This window comes from Heterodontus francisci, unplaced genomic scaffold (genome assembly GCF_036365525.1).
Source record: "Heterodontus francisci isolate sHetFra1 unplaced genomic scaffold, sHetFra1.hap1 HAP1_SCAFFOLD_234, whole genome shotgun sequence".
Lineage (NCBI taxonomy): Eukaryota > Metazoa > Chordata > Chondrichthyes > Heterodontiformes > Heterodontidae > Heterodontus > Heterodontus francisci.
In genome coordinates this window covers 974580-992630 of record NW_027140371.1, presented here as the reverse complement: position 1 = coordinate 992630, position 18051 = coordinate 974580, and the positions used below count along the sequence as shown (strand labels likewise).

Below are 18051 nucleotides of genomic sequence, written 5' to 3'. Positions count from 1 at the left end.
AAAAACACCAACAAATTCAACAACAATCTCAGGAGTAAGAAACACCAACAAATTCAACAACAACTTCAGTAAGGGAAAATCACCAACAAATTCAACAACAACTTCAAGAGAAAAACACTGACAAATTCAACAACAACTTCAGGAAGGGAAAAACACCAACAAATTCAACAACATCCTCTGCAGGTTAGAAAAGCGCCAAGAAATTCAACAACTTCAGCATGGGAAAAACAGCGACAAATTCAACGACAACCTCTGCAGGAGAAAAATACACCAACAATCCAACAACATCTTCAGAAAGAGTAAAAACTCCAACAAATCCAACAACAACTTCAGCAAGAGAAAAACAGTGCCAAATTCAACAACATCAGCCAGAGAAAAAAACCAACAAATTCAACAACAACTTCAGCAAGAGAAAAACACCAACAAATTCAACAACAATCTCAGGAGCAAGAAACACCAAAAAATTCAACAACAACTTCAAGGAAAAAACACCGACAAATTCAACAACAACTTCAGCAAAACACCAACAAATTCAAGAACAACTTCAGCAAGAGGAACACCAACAAACTGAACAACTTCAGCGAGAAAAACACCAACAAATTCAACAACAACTTCAGCAAGAGAAAAAACCAACAAGTTCAACAACAACATCAGTAAGGGAAAAACACCAACGAATTCAGCAGCAACTTCTGCGGGAGAAAAACACCAACAAATTCAACAACACCCTCTGCAGTAGCAAAAAACACGAAAAAATTCAACAGCAACTTCAGCAAGAGAAAAAAACCAACAAGTTCAACAACAATCTCAGGAGCAAGAAACACCAAAAAATTCAACAACAACTTCAGCGGAAAAAACACCGACAGATTCAACAACAACTTCAAGAGAAAAACACTGACAAATTCAACAACAACTTCAGCAAGAGAAAAACACCAACAAATTCAACAACAACCTCTGCAGTAGAAAAAAACACCAAAAAATTCAACAGCAACTTCAGCAAGAGAAAAAAACCAACAAGTTCAACAATAACTTCAGTAAGGGAAAAACACTGACAAATTCAACAACAACTTCAGCAAGAGAAAAAAACCAACAAGTTCAACAACAACATCAGTAAGGGAAAAACACCAACAAATTCAACAGCAACCTCTGCAGGAGAAACACCGACAAATACCACAATACTTCAAGAGAAAAACACCAACAAATTCAGCAAAAACCTCAGCAAGAAAAAACACCAACAAATTCAACAACAACTGCAGCAAGAGATAAACACCAACAAATTCAATAACTTCAGCAAGAAACAGCGACAATTCAACAACAACTTCAAGAGAAAAACACTGACAAATTCAACAACAACTTCAGCAAAACCCCAACAAATTCAAGAACAACTTCAGCAAGAGGAACACCTACAAACTCAACAACTTCAGTGAGAAAAACACCAACAAATTCAACAACAACTTCAAGAGAAAAACACCAACAAATTCAACAACAACCTCTGCAGGAGAAAAATACACCAACAAATTCAACAACAACTTCAGCAAGAGGAAAACACTGACAAATTCAACAACAACTTCAAGAGAAACACTGACAAATTCCACAAAATCTTCTGCAGGAGACACACCAACAAATTCAACTACAACTTCAAGAGAAAATCCGATAAATTCCACAAAAACCTCAGCAAGAAAAGACACCAACAAATTCAACAACAACTTCAGCAGGAGATAAACACTGACAAATTCACCAACTTCAGCAAGAAACACCGGCAAATTCAACAGCAACTTCAGCAGGAGAAGCACCAACAAATTCAACAACTTCAGCCAGAGCAAAACACCAACAAATTCAACAACAACTTCAGCAAGAGAAAAACAGCGACAAATTCAACAACAACTTCAAGAGAAAAATACCAGCAAATTCAACAACAACCTTGGGGATAGAAAAGCACCAACAAATTCAACAACATCGGCCAGGGAAAGGCACCAAAAAATGCAGCAACAACCTTTGCAGCAGGAAAAAACACCAGAAAATTCAACAACAATCTCTGCGGGGTAACAAACTCCAACAAATCCAACTCCAACTTCAGCAAGAGAAAAACACCAATAAGTTCAAGAACAACTTCAGCAAGAGTAAGAACTCCAACAAATCCAACAACTTCCGCAAGAGTAAAAGCACCAACAAATTCAACAACAACTTCAGCAACAGAAAAACTCCAACAAATTCAACAACAACCTTGGGGATAGAAAAGCACCAAAAAATTCAACATCTGCAAGGGAAAAACAGCAACAAATTCAACAACTCCCTCTGCAGGAGAAATAACTACCGACAAATTCAACAACAATGTCAGGAGAGAAAAGCCAACAAATTCAACAACAACTGCATGAGAAAAATACACCAGCAAATTCAACAACAACTTCAGCAAGAGGAAAAACTCCAACCTATTCAACAAAATTTCAGCAAGAGGAAAACACCAACAAATTCAACAACAACTTCAGCAAGAGAAAAACACTGAAAATTCAACATTTTCAGCAAGGGAAAAACACCAACAAATTCAACAATAACATCTGCAGTCGTAAAAAAATCACAAAATTCAGCAACAACTTCTGCAGGATAAAATAACAACAAAATTAACAATTACTTCAAGAGAAAAGCACCAACAAATTCAACAGCAACTTCTGCAGGAGAGAAATACACCAACAAATTCAACAACAACCTCTGCAGTAGTAAAAAAACACCAAAAGATTCAACAACAAACTCTGCAGGGTATCAAATACCAACAAATTCAACAACAACTTCAAGAGAAAAGCACCAACAAATTCAACAGCAACCTCTGCAGTAGAAAAAAACACCAAAAAAATCAACAACTTCAAGAGAAAAGCACCAACAAATTCAACAACAACTTCAAGAGAAAAACACTGACAAATTCAACAACAGCTTCAGCAAGAGAAAAAAACCAACAAGTTCAACAACAACATCAGTAAGGGAAAAACACCAACAAATTCACCAGCAACTTCTGCAGGAGAAACACCGACAAATACCACAACACTTCAAGAGAAAAGCACCAACCAATTCAACAGCAACTTCTGCAGGAGAGAAATACACCCAGAAATTCAACAACAACTTCAGCGAGAAAAACACCGACAAATCCAACAACAACTTCAGCGAGAAAAATGCCGACAAATCCAACAACAACTTCAGCAAGAGTAAAAGCTCCAACAAATTCAACAACAACTCAAGCAGGAGAAAAAACACCAACAAATTCAACAACAACTTCAGCAAGAGGAAAAAACTCGAATGTATTGAACAAGAACTTCAGCAGGAGAAAAACACTAACAAATTCAACAACAACTTCAGGGGAAAGAAACCAACAACTTTAACAGGAAACAACACCAATACTACAACAACAACCTCACCAGGAGAAAAGCACCAAAAAATTCAACAACAACTTCAGCAAGGGAAAAGCACCGACAAATTCAACAGCAACTTCAGCAAGAGTAAAAGCACCAACAAATTAAACAACAACCTCTGCAGTAGAAAAAAACAACAAAAAATTCAACAACTTCAAGAGAAAAGCATCAACAAATTCAACAGCAACTTCTGCAGGAGAAAAATACACCAACAACTTCCACAACAACTTCAGCAAGAGAAACACCGACAAATTCCACAACAACTTCAGCAGGAGACACACCAACAAATTCAACAACAACTTCAAGAGAAAAACACAGCTAATTCAACAAAAACCTCAGCAAGAAAAAACACCAATACATTCAACAACAACTTCAAGAGAGAAACACTGACAAATTCAACAACTTCAGCAAGAGCAAAACACCAACAAATTCAACAACAACCTCTGCAGTAGAAAAAAACACCAAAAAATTCAACAGCAACTTCAGCAAGAGAAAAAAACCAACAAGTTCAACAACAAATTCAAGAGAAAAACACTGACAAATTCAACAACAACTTCAGCAAGAGAAAACAACAACAACTGCAGCAAGAGACAAACACCAACAAATTCAACAACAACTTCAGCAGGAGTTAAACACCAACAAATTAAACAACAACCTCTGCAGTAGAAAAAAACAACAAAAAATTCAACAACTTCAAGAGAAAAGCATCAACAAATTCAACAGCAACTTCTGCAGGAGAAAAATACACCAACAAATTCCACAACAACTTCAGCAGGAGACACACCAACAAATTCAACAACAACTTCAGCGACGAAAAAACCAACAAGTTCAACAACAACTTCAGTAAGAGAAAAACACCAACAAATTCAACAACAACTTAAAGAGATAAACACTGACAAATTCAACAACAACGTCAGCAACAGAAAAACACCAACAAATTCAACAACAACCTCTGCAGTAGAAAAAAACACCAAAAAATTCAACAGCAACTTCAGCAAGAGAAAAAAACCAACAAGTTCAACAACAACTTCAGTAAGGGAAAAACACCAACAAATTCAATAACAACTTCAGCAAGAGAAAAACACCAAAAAATTCAACAACGACTTCAGCAAGAGACAAACACCAACAAATTCAACAACGACTTCAGCAAGGGAAAAACACCAACAAATTCAACAACAATCTCAGGAGTAAGAAACACCAACAAATTCAACAACAACTTCAGTAAGGGAAAATCACCAACAAATTCAACAACAACTTCAAGAGAAAAACACTGACAAATTCAACAACAACTTCAGGAAGGGAAAAACACCAACAAATTCAACAACATCCTCTGCAGGTTAGAAAAGCGCCAAGAAATTCAACAACTTCAGCATGGGAAAAACAGCGACAAATTCAACAACAACTTCTGCAGGAGAAAAATACACCAACAATCCAACAACATCTTCAGAAAGAGTAAAAACTCCAACAAATCCAACAACAACTTCAGCAAGAGAAAAACAGTGCCAAATTCAACAACATCAGCCAGAGAAAAAAACCAACAAATTCAACAACAACTTCAGCAAGAGAAAAACACCAACAAATTCAACAACAATCTCAGGAACAAGAAACACCAAAAAATTCAACAACAACTTCAAGGAAAAAACACCGACAAATTCAACAACAACTTCAGCAAAACACCAACAAATTCAAGAACAACTTCAGCAAGAGGAACACCAACAAACTGAACAACTTCAGCGAGAAAAACACCAACAAATTCAACAACAACTTCAGCAAGAGAAAAAACCAACAAGTTCAACAACAACATCAGTAAGGGAAAAACACCAACGAATTCAGCAGCAACTTCTGCGGGAGAAACACCGACAATTACCACAACAACTTCAAGGGAAAAACACCAACAAATTCAACAACAATCTCAGGAGCAACAAACACCAAAAAATTCAACAACAACTTCAAGGAAAAATCTCCAACAAATTCAACAACAACATCGGCAAGAGGAACATCAACAAACTCAACAACTTCAGCGAGAAAAACACCAACAAATTCAACAACAACTTCAGCAAGAGAAAAAAACCAAGTTCAACAACAACTTCAGTAAGGGAAAAACACCAACAAATCCAACAGCAACTTCAGCAAGAGAAAAACACCAACAAATTCAACAACACCCTCTGCAGTAGCAAAAAACACAAAAAAATTCATCAGCAACTTCAGCAAGAGAAAAAAACCAACAAGTTCAACAACAATCTCAGGAGCAAGAAACACCAAAAAATTCAACAACAACTTCAGCGGAAAAAACACCGACAGATTCAACAACAACTTCAAGAGAAAAACACTGACAAATTCAACAACAACTTCAGCAAGAAAAAAACACCAAAAAATTCAACAGCAACTTCAGCAAGAGAAAAAAACCAACAAGTTCAACAATAACTTCAGTAAGGGAAAAACACTGACAAATTCAACAACAACTTCAGCAAGAGAAAAAAACCAACAAGTTCAACAACAACATCAGTAAGGGAAAAACACCAACAAATTCAACAGCAACCTCTGCAGGAGAAACACCGACAAATACCACAACACTTCAAGAGAAAAACACCAACAAATTCAACAAAAACCTCAGCAAGAAAAAACACCAACAAATTCAACAACAACTGCAGCAAGAGATAAACACCAACAAATTCAATAACTTCAGCAAGAAACAGCGACAATTCAACAACAACTTCAAGAGAAAAACACTGACAAATTCAACAACAACTTCAGCAAAACCCCAACAAATTCAAGAACAACTTCAGCAAGAGGAACACCTACAAACTCAACAACTTCAGTGAGAAAAACACCATCAAATTCAACAACAACTTCAAGAGAAAAACACCAACAAATTCAACAACAACCTCTGCAGGAGAAAAATACACCAACAAATTCAACAACAACTTCAGCAAGAGGAAAACACTGACAAATTCAACAACAACTTCAAGAGAAACACTGACAAATTCCACAAAATCTTCAGCAGGAGACACACCAACAAATTCAACTACAACTTCAAGAGAAAATCCGATAAATTCCACAAAAACCTCAGCAAGAAAAGACACCAACAAATTCAACAACAACTTCAGCAGGAGATAAACACTGACAAATTCACCAACTTCAGCAAGAAACACCGGCAAATTCAACAGCAACTTCAGCAGGAGAAGCACCAACAAACTCAACAACTTCAGCGAGAAAAACACCAACAAATTCAACAACAACTTCAGCAAGAGAAAAAAACCAAGTTCAACAACAACTTCAGTAAGGGAAAAACACCAACAAATCCAACAGCAACTTCAGCAAGAGAAAAACACCAACAAATTCAACAACACCCTCTGCAGTAGCAAAAAACACGAAAAAATTCAACAGCAACTTCAGCAAGAGAAAAAAACCAACAAGTTCAACAACAATCTCAGGAGCAAGAAACACCAAAAAATTCAACAACAACTTCAGCGGAAAAAACACCGACAGATTCAACAACAACTTCAAGAGAAAAACACTGACAAATTCAACAACAACTTCAGCAAGAGAAAAACACCAACAAATTCAACAACAACCTCTGCAGTAGAAAAAAACACCAAAAAATTCAACAGCAACTTCAGCAAGAGAAAAAAACCAACAAGTTCAACAATAACTTCAGTAAGGGAAAAACACTGACAAATTCAACAACAACTTCAGCAAGAGAAAAAAACCAACAAGTTCAACAACAACATCAGTAAGGGAAAAACACCAACAAATTCAACAGCAACCTCTGCAGGAGAAACACCGACAAATACCACAACACTTCAAGAGAAAAACACCAACAAATTCAGCAAAAACCTCAGCAAGAAAAAACACCAACAAATTCAACAACAACTGCAGCAAGAGATAAACACCAACAAATTCAATAACTTCAGCAAGAAACAGCGACAATTCAACAACAACTTCAAGAGAAAAACACTGACAAATTCAACAACAACTTCAGCAAAACCCCAACAAATTCAAGAACAACTTCAGCAAGAGGAACACCTACAAACTCAACAACTTCAGTGAGAAAAACACCAACAAATTCAACAACAACTTCAAGAGAAAAACACCAACAAATTCAACAACAACCTCTGCAGGAGAAAAATACACCAACAAATTCAACAACAACTTCAGCAAGAGGAAAACACTGACAAATTCAACAACAACTTCAAGAGAAACACTGACAAATTCCACAAAATCTTCAGCAGGAGACACACCAACAAATTCAACTACAACTTCAAGAGAAAATCCGATAAATTCCACAAAAACCTCAGCAAGAAAAGACACCAACAAATTCAACAACAACTTCAGCAGGAGATAAACACTGACAAATTCACCAACTTCAGCAAGAAACACCGGCAAATTCAACAGCAACTTCAGCAGGAGAAGCACCAACAAATTCAACAACTTCAGCCAGAGCAAAACACCAACAAATTCAACAACAACTTCAGCAAGAGAAAAACAGCGACAAATTCAACAACAACTTCAAGAGAAAAATACCAACAAATTCAACAACAACCTTGGGGATAGAAAAGCACCAACAAATTCAACAACATCGGCCAGGGAAAGGCACCAAAAAATGCAGCAACAACCTTTGCAGCAGGAAAAAACACCAGAAAATTCAACAACAATCTCTGCGGGGTAACAAACTCCAACAAATCCAACTCCAACTTCAGCAAGAGAAAAACACCAATAAGTTCAAGAACAACTTCAGCAAGAGTAAGAACTCCAACAAATCCAACAACTTCCGCAAGAGTAAAAGCACCAACAAATTCAACAACAACTTCAGCAACAGAAAAACTCCAACAAATTCAACAACAACCTTGGGGATAGAAAAGCACCAAAAAATTCAACATCTGCAAGGGAAAAACAGCAACAAATTCAACAACTCCCTCTGCAGGAGAAATAACTACCGACAAATTCAATAACAATGTCAGGAGAGAAAAGCCAACAAATTCAACAACAACTGCATGAGAAAAATACACCAGCAAATTCAACAACAACTTCAGCAAGAGGAAAAACTCCAACCTATTCAACAAAATTTCAGCAAGAGGAAAACACCAACAAATTCAACAACAACTTCAGCAAGAGAAAAACACTGAAAATTCAACATTTTCAGCAAGGGAAAAACACCAACAAATTCAACAATAACATCTGCAGTCGTAAAAAAATCACAAAATTCAGCAACAACTTCTGCAGGATAAAATAACAACAAAATTAACAATTACTTCAAGAGAAAAGCACCAACAAATTCAACAGCAACTTCTGCAGGAGAGAAATACACCAACAAATTCAACAACAACCTCTGCAGTAGTAAAAAAACACCAAAAGATTCAACAACAAACTCTGCAGGGTATCAAATACCAACAAATTCAACAACAACTTCAAGAGAAAAGCACCAACAAATTCAACAGCAACCTCTGCAGTAGAAAAAAACACCAAAAAAATCAACAACTTCAAGAGAAAAGCACCAACAAATTCAACAACAACTTCAAGAGAAAAACACTGACAAATTCAACAACAGCTTCAGCAAGAGAAAAAAACCAACAAGTTCAACAACAACATCAGTAAGGGAAAAACACCAACAAATTCACCAGCAACTTCTGCAGGAGAAACACCGACAAATACCACAACACTTCAAGAGAAAAGCACCAACCAATTCAACAGCAACTTCTGCAGGAGAGAAATACACCCAGAAATTCAACAACAACTTCAGCGAGAAAAACACCGACAAATCCAACAACAACTTCAGCGAGAAAAATGCCGACAAATCCAACAACAACTTCAGCAAGAGTAAAAGCTCCAACAAATTCAACAACAACTCAAGCAGGAGAAAAAACACCAACAAATTCAACAACAACTTCAGCAAGAGGAAAAAACTCGAATGTATTGAACAAGAACTTCAGCAGGAGAAAAACACTAACAAATTCAACAACAACTTCAGGGGAAAGAAACCAACAACTTTAACAGGAAACAACACCAATACTACAACAACAACCTCACCAGGAGAAAAGCACCAAAAAATTCAACAACAACTTCAGCAAGGGAAAAGCACCGACAAATTCAACAGCAACTTCAGCAAGAGTAAAAGCACCAACAAATTAAACAACAACCTCTGCAGTAGAAAAAAACAACAAAAAATTCAACAACTTCAAGAGAAAAGCATCAACAAATTCAACAGCAACTTCTGCAGGAGAAAAATACACCAACAACTTCCACAACAACTTCAGCAAGAGAAACACCGACAAATTCCACAACAACTTCAGCAGGAGACACACCAACAAATTCAACAACAACTTCAAGAGAAAAACACAGCTAATTCAACAAAAACCTCAGCAAGAAAAAACACCAATACATTCAACAACAACTTCAAGAGAGAAACACTGACAAATTCAACAACTTCAGCAAGAGCAAAACACCAACAAATTCAACAACAACCTCTGCAGTAGAAAAAAACACCAAAAAATTCAACAGCAACTTCAGCAAGAGAAAAAAACCAACAAGTTCAACAACAAATTCAAGAGAAAAACACTGACAAATTCAACAACAACTTCAGCAAGAGAAAACAACAACAACTGCAGCAAGAGACAAACACCAACAAATTCAACAACAACTTCAGCAGGAGATAAACACCAACAAATTAAACAACAACCTCTGCAGTAGAAAAAAACAACAAAAAATTCAACAACTTCAAGAGAAAAGCATCAACAAATTCAACAGCAACTTCTGCAGGAGAAAAATACACCAACAAATTCCACAACAACTTCAGCAGGAGACACACCAACAAATTCAACAACAACTTCAGCGACGAAAAAACCAACAAGTTCAACAACAACTTCAGTAAGGGAAAAACACCAACAAATTCAACAACAACTTAAAGAGATAAACACTGACAAATTCAACAACAACGTCAGCAACAGAAAAACACCAACAAATTCAACAACAACCTCTGCAGTAGAAAAAAATACCAAAAAATTCAACAGCAACTTCAGCAAGAGAAAAAAACCAACAAGTTCAACAACAACTTCAGTAAGGGAAAAACACCAACAAATTCAACAACAACTTCAGCAAGAGAAAAACACCAAAAAATTCAACAACGACTTCAGCAAGAGACAAACACCAACAAATTCAACAACGACTTCAGCAAGGGAAAAACACCAACAAATTCAACAACAATCTCAGGAGTAAGAAACACCAACAAATTCAACAACAACTTCAGTAAGGGAAAATCACCAACAAATTCAACAACAACTTCAAGAGAAAAACACTGACAAATTCAACAACAACTTCAGGAAGGGAAAAACACCAACAAATTCAACAACATCCTCTGCAGGTTAGAAAAGCGCCAAGAAATTCAACAACTTCAGCATGGGAAAAACAGCGACAAATTCAACAACAACTTCTGCAGGAGAAAAATATACCAACAATCCAACAACATCTTCAGAAAGAGTAAAAACTCCAACAAATCCAACAACAACTTCAGCAAGAGAAAAACAGTGCCAAATTCAACAACATCAGCCAGAGAAAAAAACCAACAAATTCAACAACAACTTCAGCAAGAGAAAAACACCAACAAATTCAACAACAATCTCAGGAGCAAGAAACACCAAAAAATTCAACAACAACTTCAAGGAAAAAACACCGACAAATTCAACAACAACTTCAGCAAAACACCAACAAATTCAAGAACAACTTCAGCAAGAGGAACACCAACAAACTGAACAACTTCAGCGAGAAAAACACCAACAAATTCAACAACAACTTCAGCAAGAGAAAAAACCAACAAGTTCAACAACAACATCAGTAAGGGAAAAACACCAACGAATTCAGCAGCAACTTCTGCGGGAGAAACACCGACAATTACCACAACAACTTCAAGGGAAAAACACCAACAAATTCAACAACAATCTCAGGAGCAACAAACACCAAAAAATTCAACAACAACTTCAAGGAAAAATCTCCAACAAATTCAACAACAACATCGGCAAGAGGAACATCAACAAACTCAACAACTTCAGCGAGAAAAACACCAACAAATTCAACAACAACTTCAGCAAGAGAAAAAAACCAAGTTCAACAACAACTTCAGTAAGGGAAAAACACCAACAAGTCCAACAGCAACTTCAGCAAGAGAAAAACACCAACAAATTCAACAACACCCTCTGCAGTAGCAAAAAACACGAAAAAATTCAACAGCAACTTCAGCAAGAGAAAAAAACCAACAAGTTCAACAACAATCTCAGGAGCAAGAAACACCAAAAAATTCAACAACAACTTCAGCGGAAAAAACACCGACAGATTCAACAACAACTTCAAGAGAAAAACACTGACAAATTCAACAACAACTTCAGCAAGAGAAAAACACCAACAAATTCAACAACAACCTCTGCAGTAGAAAAAAACACCAAAAAATTCAACAGCAACTTCAGCAAGAGAAAAAAACCAACAAGTTCAACAATAACTTCAGTAAGGGAAAAACACTGACAAATTCAACAGCAACCTCTGCAGGAGAAACACCGACAAATACCACAACACTTCAAGAGAAAAACACCAACAAATTCAACAAACACCTCAGCAAGAAAAAACACCAACAAATTCAACAACAACCTCTGCAGTCGTAAAAAAATCACAAAATTCAGCAACAACTTCTGCAGGATAAAATACCAACAAATTTAATAACAACTTCAAGAGAAAAGCACCAACAAATTCAACAGCAACTTCAGCAAGAGAAAAACACCAATAAGTTCAAGAACAACTTCAAGAGAAAAGCACTGACGAATTCAACAACAACTTCAGCAAGAGAAAAACACTGACAAATTCAACAACAACTTCAAGAGAAACACTGACAAATTCCACAAAAACGTCAGCAGGAGACACACCAACAAATTCAACAACAACATCAAGAAAAAAATGGACAAATTCAACAAAAACGTCAGCAAAAGAAAACACCAACAAATTCAACAACAACTTCAGCCAGAGAAAAACACCGACAAATTCAACACCAACTTCAAGAGAAAACCACCAACAAATTCAACAACTTCAGCAAGAGAAAAACACCAACAAATTCAACAACAACCTTGGGGATAGAAAAGCACCAACAAATTCAACAACATCTGCAAGGGCGAAACACCAACAAATTCAAAAACAACTTCAGCATGGGACAAACACCAACAAGTTCAACAACAACTTCAGCAGGAGAAAAATACACCAACAAATCCAACAACTAAAACAGCAAGAGGGAAACACCAACAAGTTCAACAACTTCAGCAGGATAAAAAAACCAACAAATTCAACAACAACTTCAGCAAGAGAAAAACACTGAAAATTCAACATTTTCAGCAAGAGAAAAACACCGACAAATTCAAGAACAACCTCTTCAGTCGAAAAAAATCACAAAATTCAGCAACAACCTCTGCAGGATAAAATACCAACAAATTTAATAACAACTTCAAGAGAAAAGCACCAACAAATTCAACAGCAACTTCAGCAAGAGTAAAAACTCCAACAAATCCAACAACAACTTCAGCAAGAGAAAAACACCAATAAGTTCAAGAACAACTTCAAGAGAAAAGCACTGACGAATTCAACAACAACTTCAGCAAGAGAAAAACACTGACAAATTCAACAACAACTTCAAGAGAAACACTGACAAATTCCGCAAAAACGTCAGCAGGAGACACACCAACAAATTCAACAACAACATCAAGAAAAAAATGGACAAATTCAACAAAAACCTCAGCAAAAGAAAACACCAACAAATTCAACAACAACTTCAGCCAGAGAAAAACACCGACAAATTCAACACCAACTTCAAGAGAAAACCACCATCAAATTCAACAACTTCAGCAAGAGAAAAACACCAACAAATTCAAGAACAACCTCTTCAGTCGAAAAAAATCGCAAAATTCAACAACAACCTCTGCAGGATAAAATACCAACAAATTTAACAACAACTTCTGCAGTAGAGAAATACACCAATAAATTCAACAACAGCTTCAGCAAGAGTAAAAGCTCCAACAAATCCAACAACAACTTCAGCAAGAGAAAAGCACACAAATTCAACAACAACTTCAGGAAGGGAAACACCGACCAATCCAACAACAACTTCAGCAAAACACCAACAACTTCAGCAAGAACTTTAGCAAGAAAAAACATCAATAAATTCAACAACAACGTCCACAGGAGAAAAAACACCAACAAATTCAACAACAATCTCCGCAGGAGAAAAATGCACCAACAAATTCAACAAGAACTTCAGCAAGAGGAAAAACTCCAACATATTGAACAACAACTTCAGCAAGAGGAAAACACCATCAAGTTCAACAGCTTCAGCAGGAGAAAAAAACCGACAAATTCAACAACAACTTCTGCAAAACATCAGCAAATTCAACAAGAACTTCAGCAAGAAAAACACCAACAACTTCCACAACAACTTCAGCATGAGCAAAACACCAACAAATTCAGCAAGAACTTCGGCAAGAAAAAACACTGACAAATTGAACAACTTCAGCAAGAGAAATACATCAACAAATTCAACAACAACCTCTGCAGTAGAAAAGAAACACCAACAAATTCAACAACAACCTCTGCAGGATAAAAAATACCAACAAATTCAACAACAACTTCAAGAGAAAAGCTGTGACAACTTCAACAGCAACTTCTGCAGGAGAAAAATACACAGTTCAACAACAAATTCAGCAGTAGAAAAACACCAAAAATTCAACAACAACTTAAACAATAGAAAAACACCAAAAAATTCAACAACTTTAACGAGAGAAAAACACCAATAAATTCAACAACACCTTCAGGAGAAAAAGCACCAACAAATCCAACAACAATCTCAATAGAGAAAAGCCAGCAAATTCAACAACTGCATGAGAAAAATACACCGACAAGTTCAACAACAACTTCAGCAAGGGAAAAGCACCAACAAGTTCAACAACAAATTCAGCAGTAGAGAAACACCAACAAATTCAACAACTTCAGCAAGAGAAAAACATCAAAAAAGTCAACAACTTCGACAAGAGAAAAACACCAATAAATTCAACAACAACTTCAGGAGAAAAAACACCAACAAATTCGACAACAATCTCAATAGAGAAAAGCCAACAAATTCAACAACAACCGCCCATTCGCTGCAGTCCTGCAAATGTGTTTACCCTCCATGAAATTCGATTGAATCTGCCTCCACCACAATACTCCAGTTGGGGCTGAACCAGTGTCAATCAGACCTTTCACCCAATGTGACTCCTGAAACACACTCACTCCCTGAGACTCGCTCAGTCTCAACTGTGATCTTCCTCCGAGGACAGACTGCCTCCGACCCTCTCCAATCTTCCTCTGATTTACCAGTTCAGAACAGCCTGGGCACTCAGGGCTTGTGATAGAGCTGTCAGCAGTGGGGAACTCTGTGTCCTTCTAGTAAGGGGACATAACACAGGCGGGGTTGTTGGAGGGGGAGAGAGTCTGTGATACCAGGAGGGTTTGATTCTGACACTGTGGAGCTGAATTGTGGATGTGGAATTTACACAACAGGAGCTAGAGAATCAGCCCAACTTGTCAACATTGGTGTTTATATTCCACACAATCATCCTCCTACCCTGATTCACCTCCCCAAGTGTGGTCTAACTGAGGGATATGGAGACTGGAACTGTGTGCAGTGCTCCGAGTGTGGTCTAACTGAGGGATATGGAGACTGGAACTGTGTGCAGTGCTCCGAGTGTGGTCTAACTGAGGGATATGGAGACTGGAACTGTGTGCAGTGCTCCGAGTGTGGTCTAACTGAGGGATATGGAGACTGGAACTGTGTGCAGTGCTCCGAGTGTGGTCTAACTGAGGGATATGGAGACTGGAACTATGTGCAGTGCTCCGAGTGTGCTCGAACCGAGATTCTAGTGATGTTTAATGTAATGTCTCCGCCTTAGAATTCAATTCCACTCGAAATGAAGCCCATTGCTCTGTTTGGAATGAGATTTACAGCACCTTAAATTACACAAAAGATATTTACATTAAGCTAAGTTCCAGGAAACCTACATCAAAATTTCGGGATGCTTTTACTATCTGACGGGACAGTTTCACAACGACTGACTCCAGCCAGACTGTGAGTCTGATGAAAACTGTCTTTGATCACAAGATTCATGGATTGTACTGAACGCTGTCTCTGTCTCTCTCTTGGTCTATCTGTCTCTGTCTCACTCTCTCTCTCTATCCCTCTCTCTCTCTCTCTCTCTCTCTCACTTTTTCTCCCAATCTATCTCCATTTCTCTTTAAATTTATCTCGATGTTTTGCTCTGTTTTCTCTCTCTCCCTCTTCCTCTCTCTCTCTTTCTCTCTCTCTTTCTCTCTCTCTCTGATTCCCTATCTCTCACACTGTCAGCGTCTTTCCGTCTCAGTGTTTCCATCTATCTCTCTCCCTCTCCCCTTTCTCTCTCGCACTCTCTCTCACTCTCTCTCTCTCACTTCTTCAATCCTGCATTGTCTCTTGCATCTGTTCCCAGCAGTTAAATGCCCGACCCTGTGCTGTAAGGAGCCCAGACAGAGCAGGAGGAGCCACTCATTCCCCAGGGCTGTTCCTCCATCCTCCTATTCCCATGAGACTGATTTTTCATTGCAGGTCCCGGGAGGAGGACAAGTCCTGGACCAGCACCAGGCGCTGACTGTAAACTCTCAGAGACGGGACATTCCAGGCCAGGTATCCATCAACTGGTGGCAGGAAACATCCAATCGGAATCTTCTCGGGCCCCAGCCCCGGAACCCTCAGTCCCTGACTTATTCTGGGAAAATTTCCTGTTGGGAACCTCCCAAATATCCTGCTTTATAATCCTGAAAATCTCTCCCCAACATGAACTGGAAAACCCACTCCCCTTAAACTGCCTTTCTATTGGCTCTCGGTGTTTGAGTGCCATACCCATAGGGTATGACCCATTTCTTGTCCCCTCCCCATTGCCCTGTGAGGCTGAAGGAGTGGAGCAGCCACCTGGAACCTCAGCGGCGGGGTGAGGGGGTGGGGGTGGTTTGCTGGGGGAGGGCATTCAGTGACAGCGATTGGCCATGGGCTGTCTGCCTCAGATTGTGCAGCTTCCAGTGTCGAAGAGCCCCTCGATTGCTCTGCCACCCCCGAGCTTGCCCCCTCCTCTCCCCTCTCCCAACACACCAAACCATACCTGGTTGGCATTCTGGCCTCTAACTCTGCTCGGGGCGGGGGGGTGAATGTGTGTTTGGGTTCGGTTGGCATCTGAAAAATTTGCCCCTCTCCATGTTGCAGTGATGCTGGACTTGTCGGAGGAGGACTGTGAGAAGCTCAGTGTCGATTTCCAGGTGATGTACGTCGGGGAAAGGAAACCGGAGACTCCCGAGGAAAAGGAAGCCTATTTCCGGCAGGTGGGGGATTTATTCCCCAGTCATTCTCAGAGCGCCGGGATCGCTGGGCAAGGCTGGCATTGAGTAACCAGGCCTGGTCAGCCTTAATAGATCATCCCTGGTTAATACTGATTAACCACTCCTAGTTAGCATTGAATAACCATCGCTAGTTAGCATTCAGAAATCATCCCCAGTCAGGATTCCTAATTCCCAGTGCTTACCCATTTCTGGGTGGCATTAACTGCCCATCGGCAGTTGGCTTTGAGAAGTGGTCAGTGATGGGCATTCCCTTCCTCAATCGATGGAAAATGTTTGATTGAACTGCTGGGAAAGGGATTCCTCAGATGTTCAATGAACAGCCAGTAACCTGGTGTTAAGGGGAGGAGACTCCCCTTGGTGTGAAGGAGATTCCCCCCTGGTGTTAGGGTCTCGCTGATGTTTCCTGAGAGCCCGCGGTGAGTTGCGGTATAACTGCGATCCCTCCCTATCGTAGCTGACTCCTCACCGGGTGATTCCCATCCATTCCCAGGGAGAGGACATGCGAAGAGACCATCTCCCGTGCAAGAAAGTGCGGCTGACGTCTGGAGGTGGGGAGCCGGATAACGTTGGGAAGAAGAGAAGGAAATGAGCCGGACGATCCGGGATTGTCTGCGGGTGGATTACAACCCGATCTGGGCTGATGTGTCTGTTTGTGTCTGTGTGTTTGTGTCTGTGTGTGTTCGTGTGTGTTTATCTGTACGTGTCTGTGTTTGGTGTGTTTGTCTGTGTGTGTTCGTGTGTGTGTGTTTGTGTGTGTTTATCTGTATGTGTCTGTGTGTGTGTTCAAAATGAGTTTTGTAAGATGTTTTAAAGGGGATTTATGAAGGGCTTCAAAAGTGTTTCTAAAGGGATATTAAAGGTGTTTAAAAGTAGTTTCTATCGTGCTTTTAAAGATAATTTTAAATGGGTTTATAAAGGGTTTCACAGCTGTTCAGAAAAGGTTTGCAATCGAGTTCTGAAGAAGTTTAAAATCGTTTATTTTATTGTCTTCAAGCTGTTTAAATGGTTTTTGATGTTGTTTTGAAATAGTTTAAACTGCTTTATTTAGGGATTTTTAAGGCTTTTAGAAGGACATATAAGCGGGTTTTAAATGTGTTTAAAAGGGTTTCAAACACGGTTTATTAAAAGCTGTTTGAGGTGTTTAGTAACTGTTTTAACAGGGTGTATTGATTTACTGCAGAGATTTTATTTGTAAGGGGTTGTAAAGGGGGATTTAAATAGGGGTTTAAAAAGA

General features: G+C 38.6%; 1 protein-coding gene across 1 annotated transcript in view; it reads left to right on the top strand.

Moving 5' to 3' along the window:
• LOC137359388 (uncharacterized protein MAL13P1.336-like) overlaps positions 1 to 17406 on the top strand; it is a 45384-nt gene extending 27978 nt beyond the window's left edge. Inside the window, exons 4-15 of the mRNA XM_068025371.1 lie at positions 184 to 346; positions 618 to 915; positions 2658 to 2751; positions 4732 to 4894; positions 5166 to 5451; positions 6676 to 6936; positions 8679 to 8772; positions 10753 to 10915; positions 11187 to 11403; positions 11509 to 11769; positions 16684 to 16799; positions 17308 to 17406. Coding sequence (XP_067881472.1) covers positions 184 to 346; positions 618 to 915; positions 2658 to 2751; positions 4732 to 4894; positions 5166 to 5451; positions 6676 to 6936; positions 8679 to 8772; positions 10753 to 10915; positions 11187 to 11403; positions 11509 to 11769; positions 16684 to 16799; positions 17308 to 17406 — 2215 coding nt within the window. The remainder of the gene's footprint in view (positions 1 to 183; positions 347 to 617; positions 916 to 2657; positions 2752 to 4731; positions 4895 to 5165; positions 5452 to 6675; positions 6937 to 8678; positions 8773 to 10752; positions 10916 to 11186; positions 11404 to 11508; positions 11770 to 16683; positions 16800 to 17307) is intronic.
• The last annotated feature ends 645 nt before the right edge of the window (positions 17407 to 18051 follow it).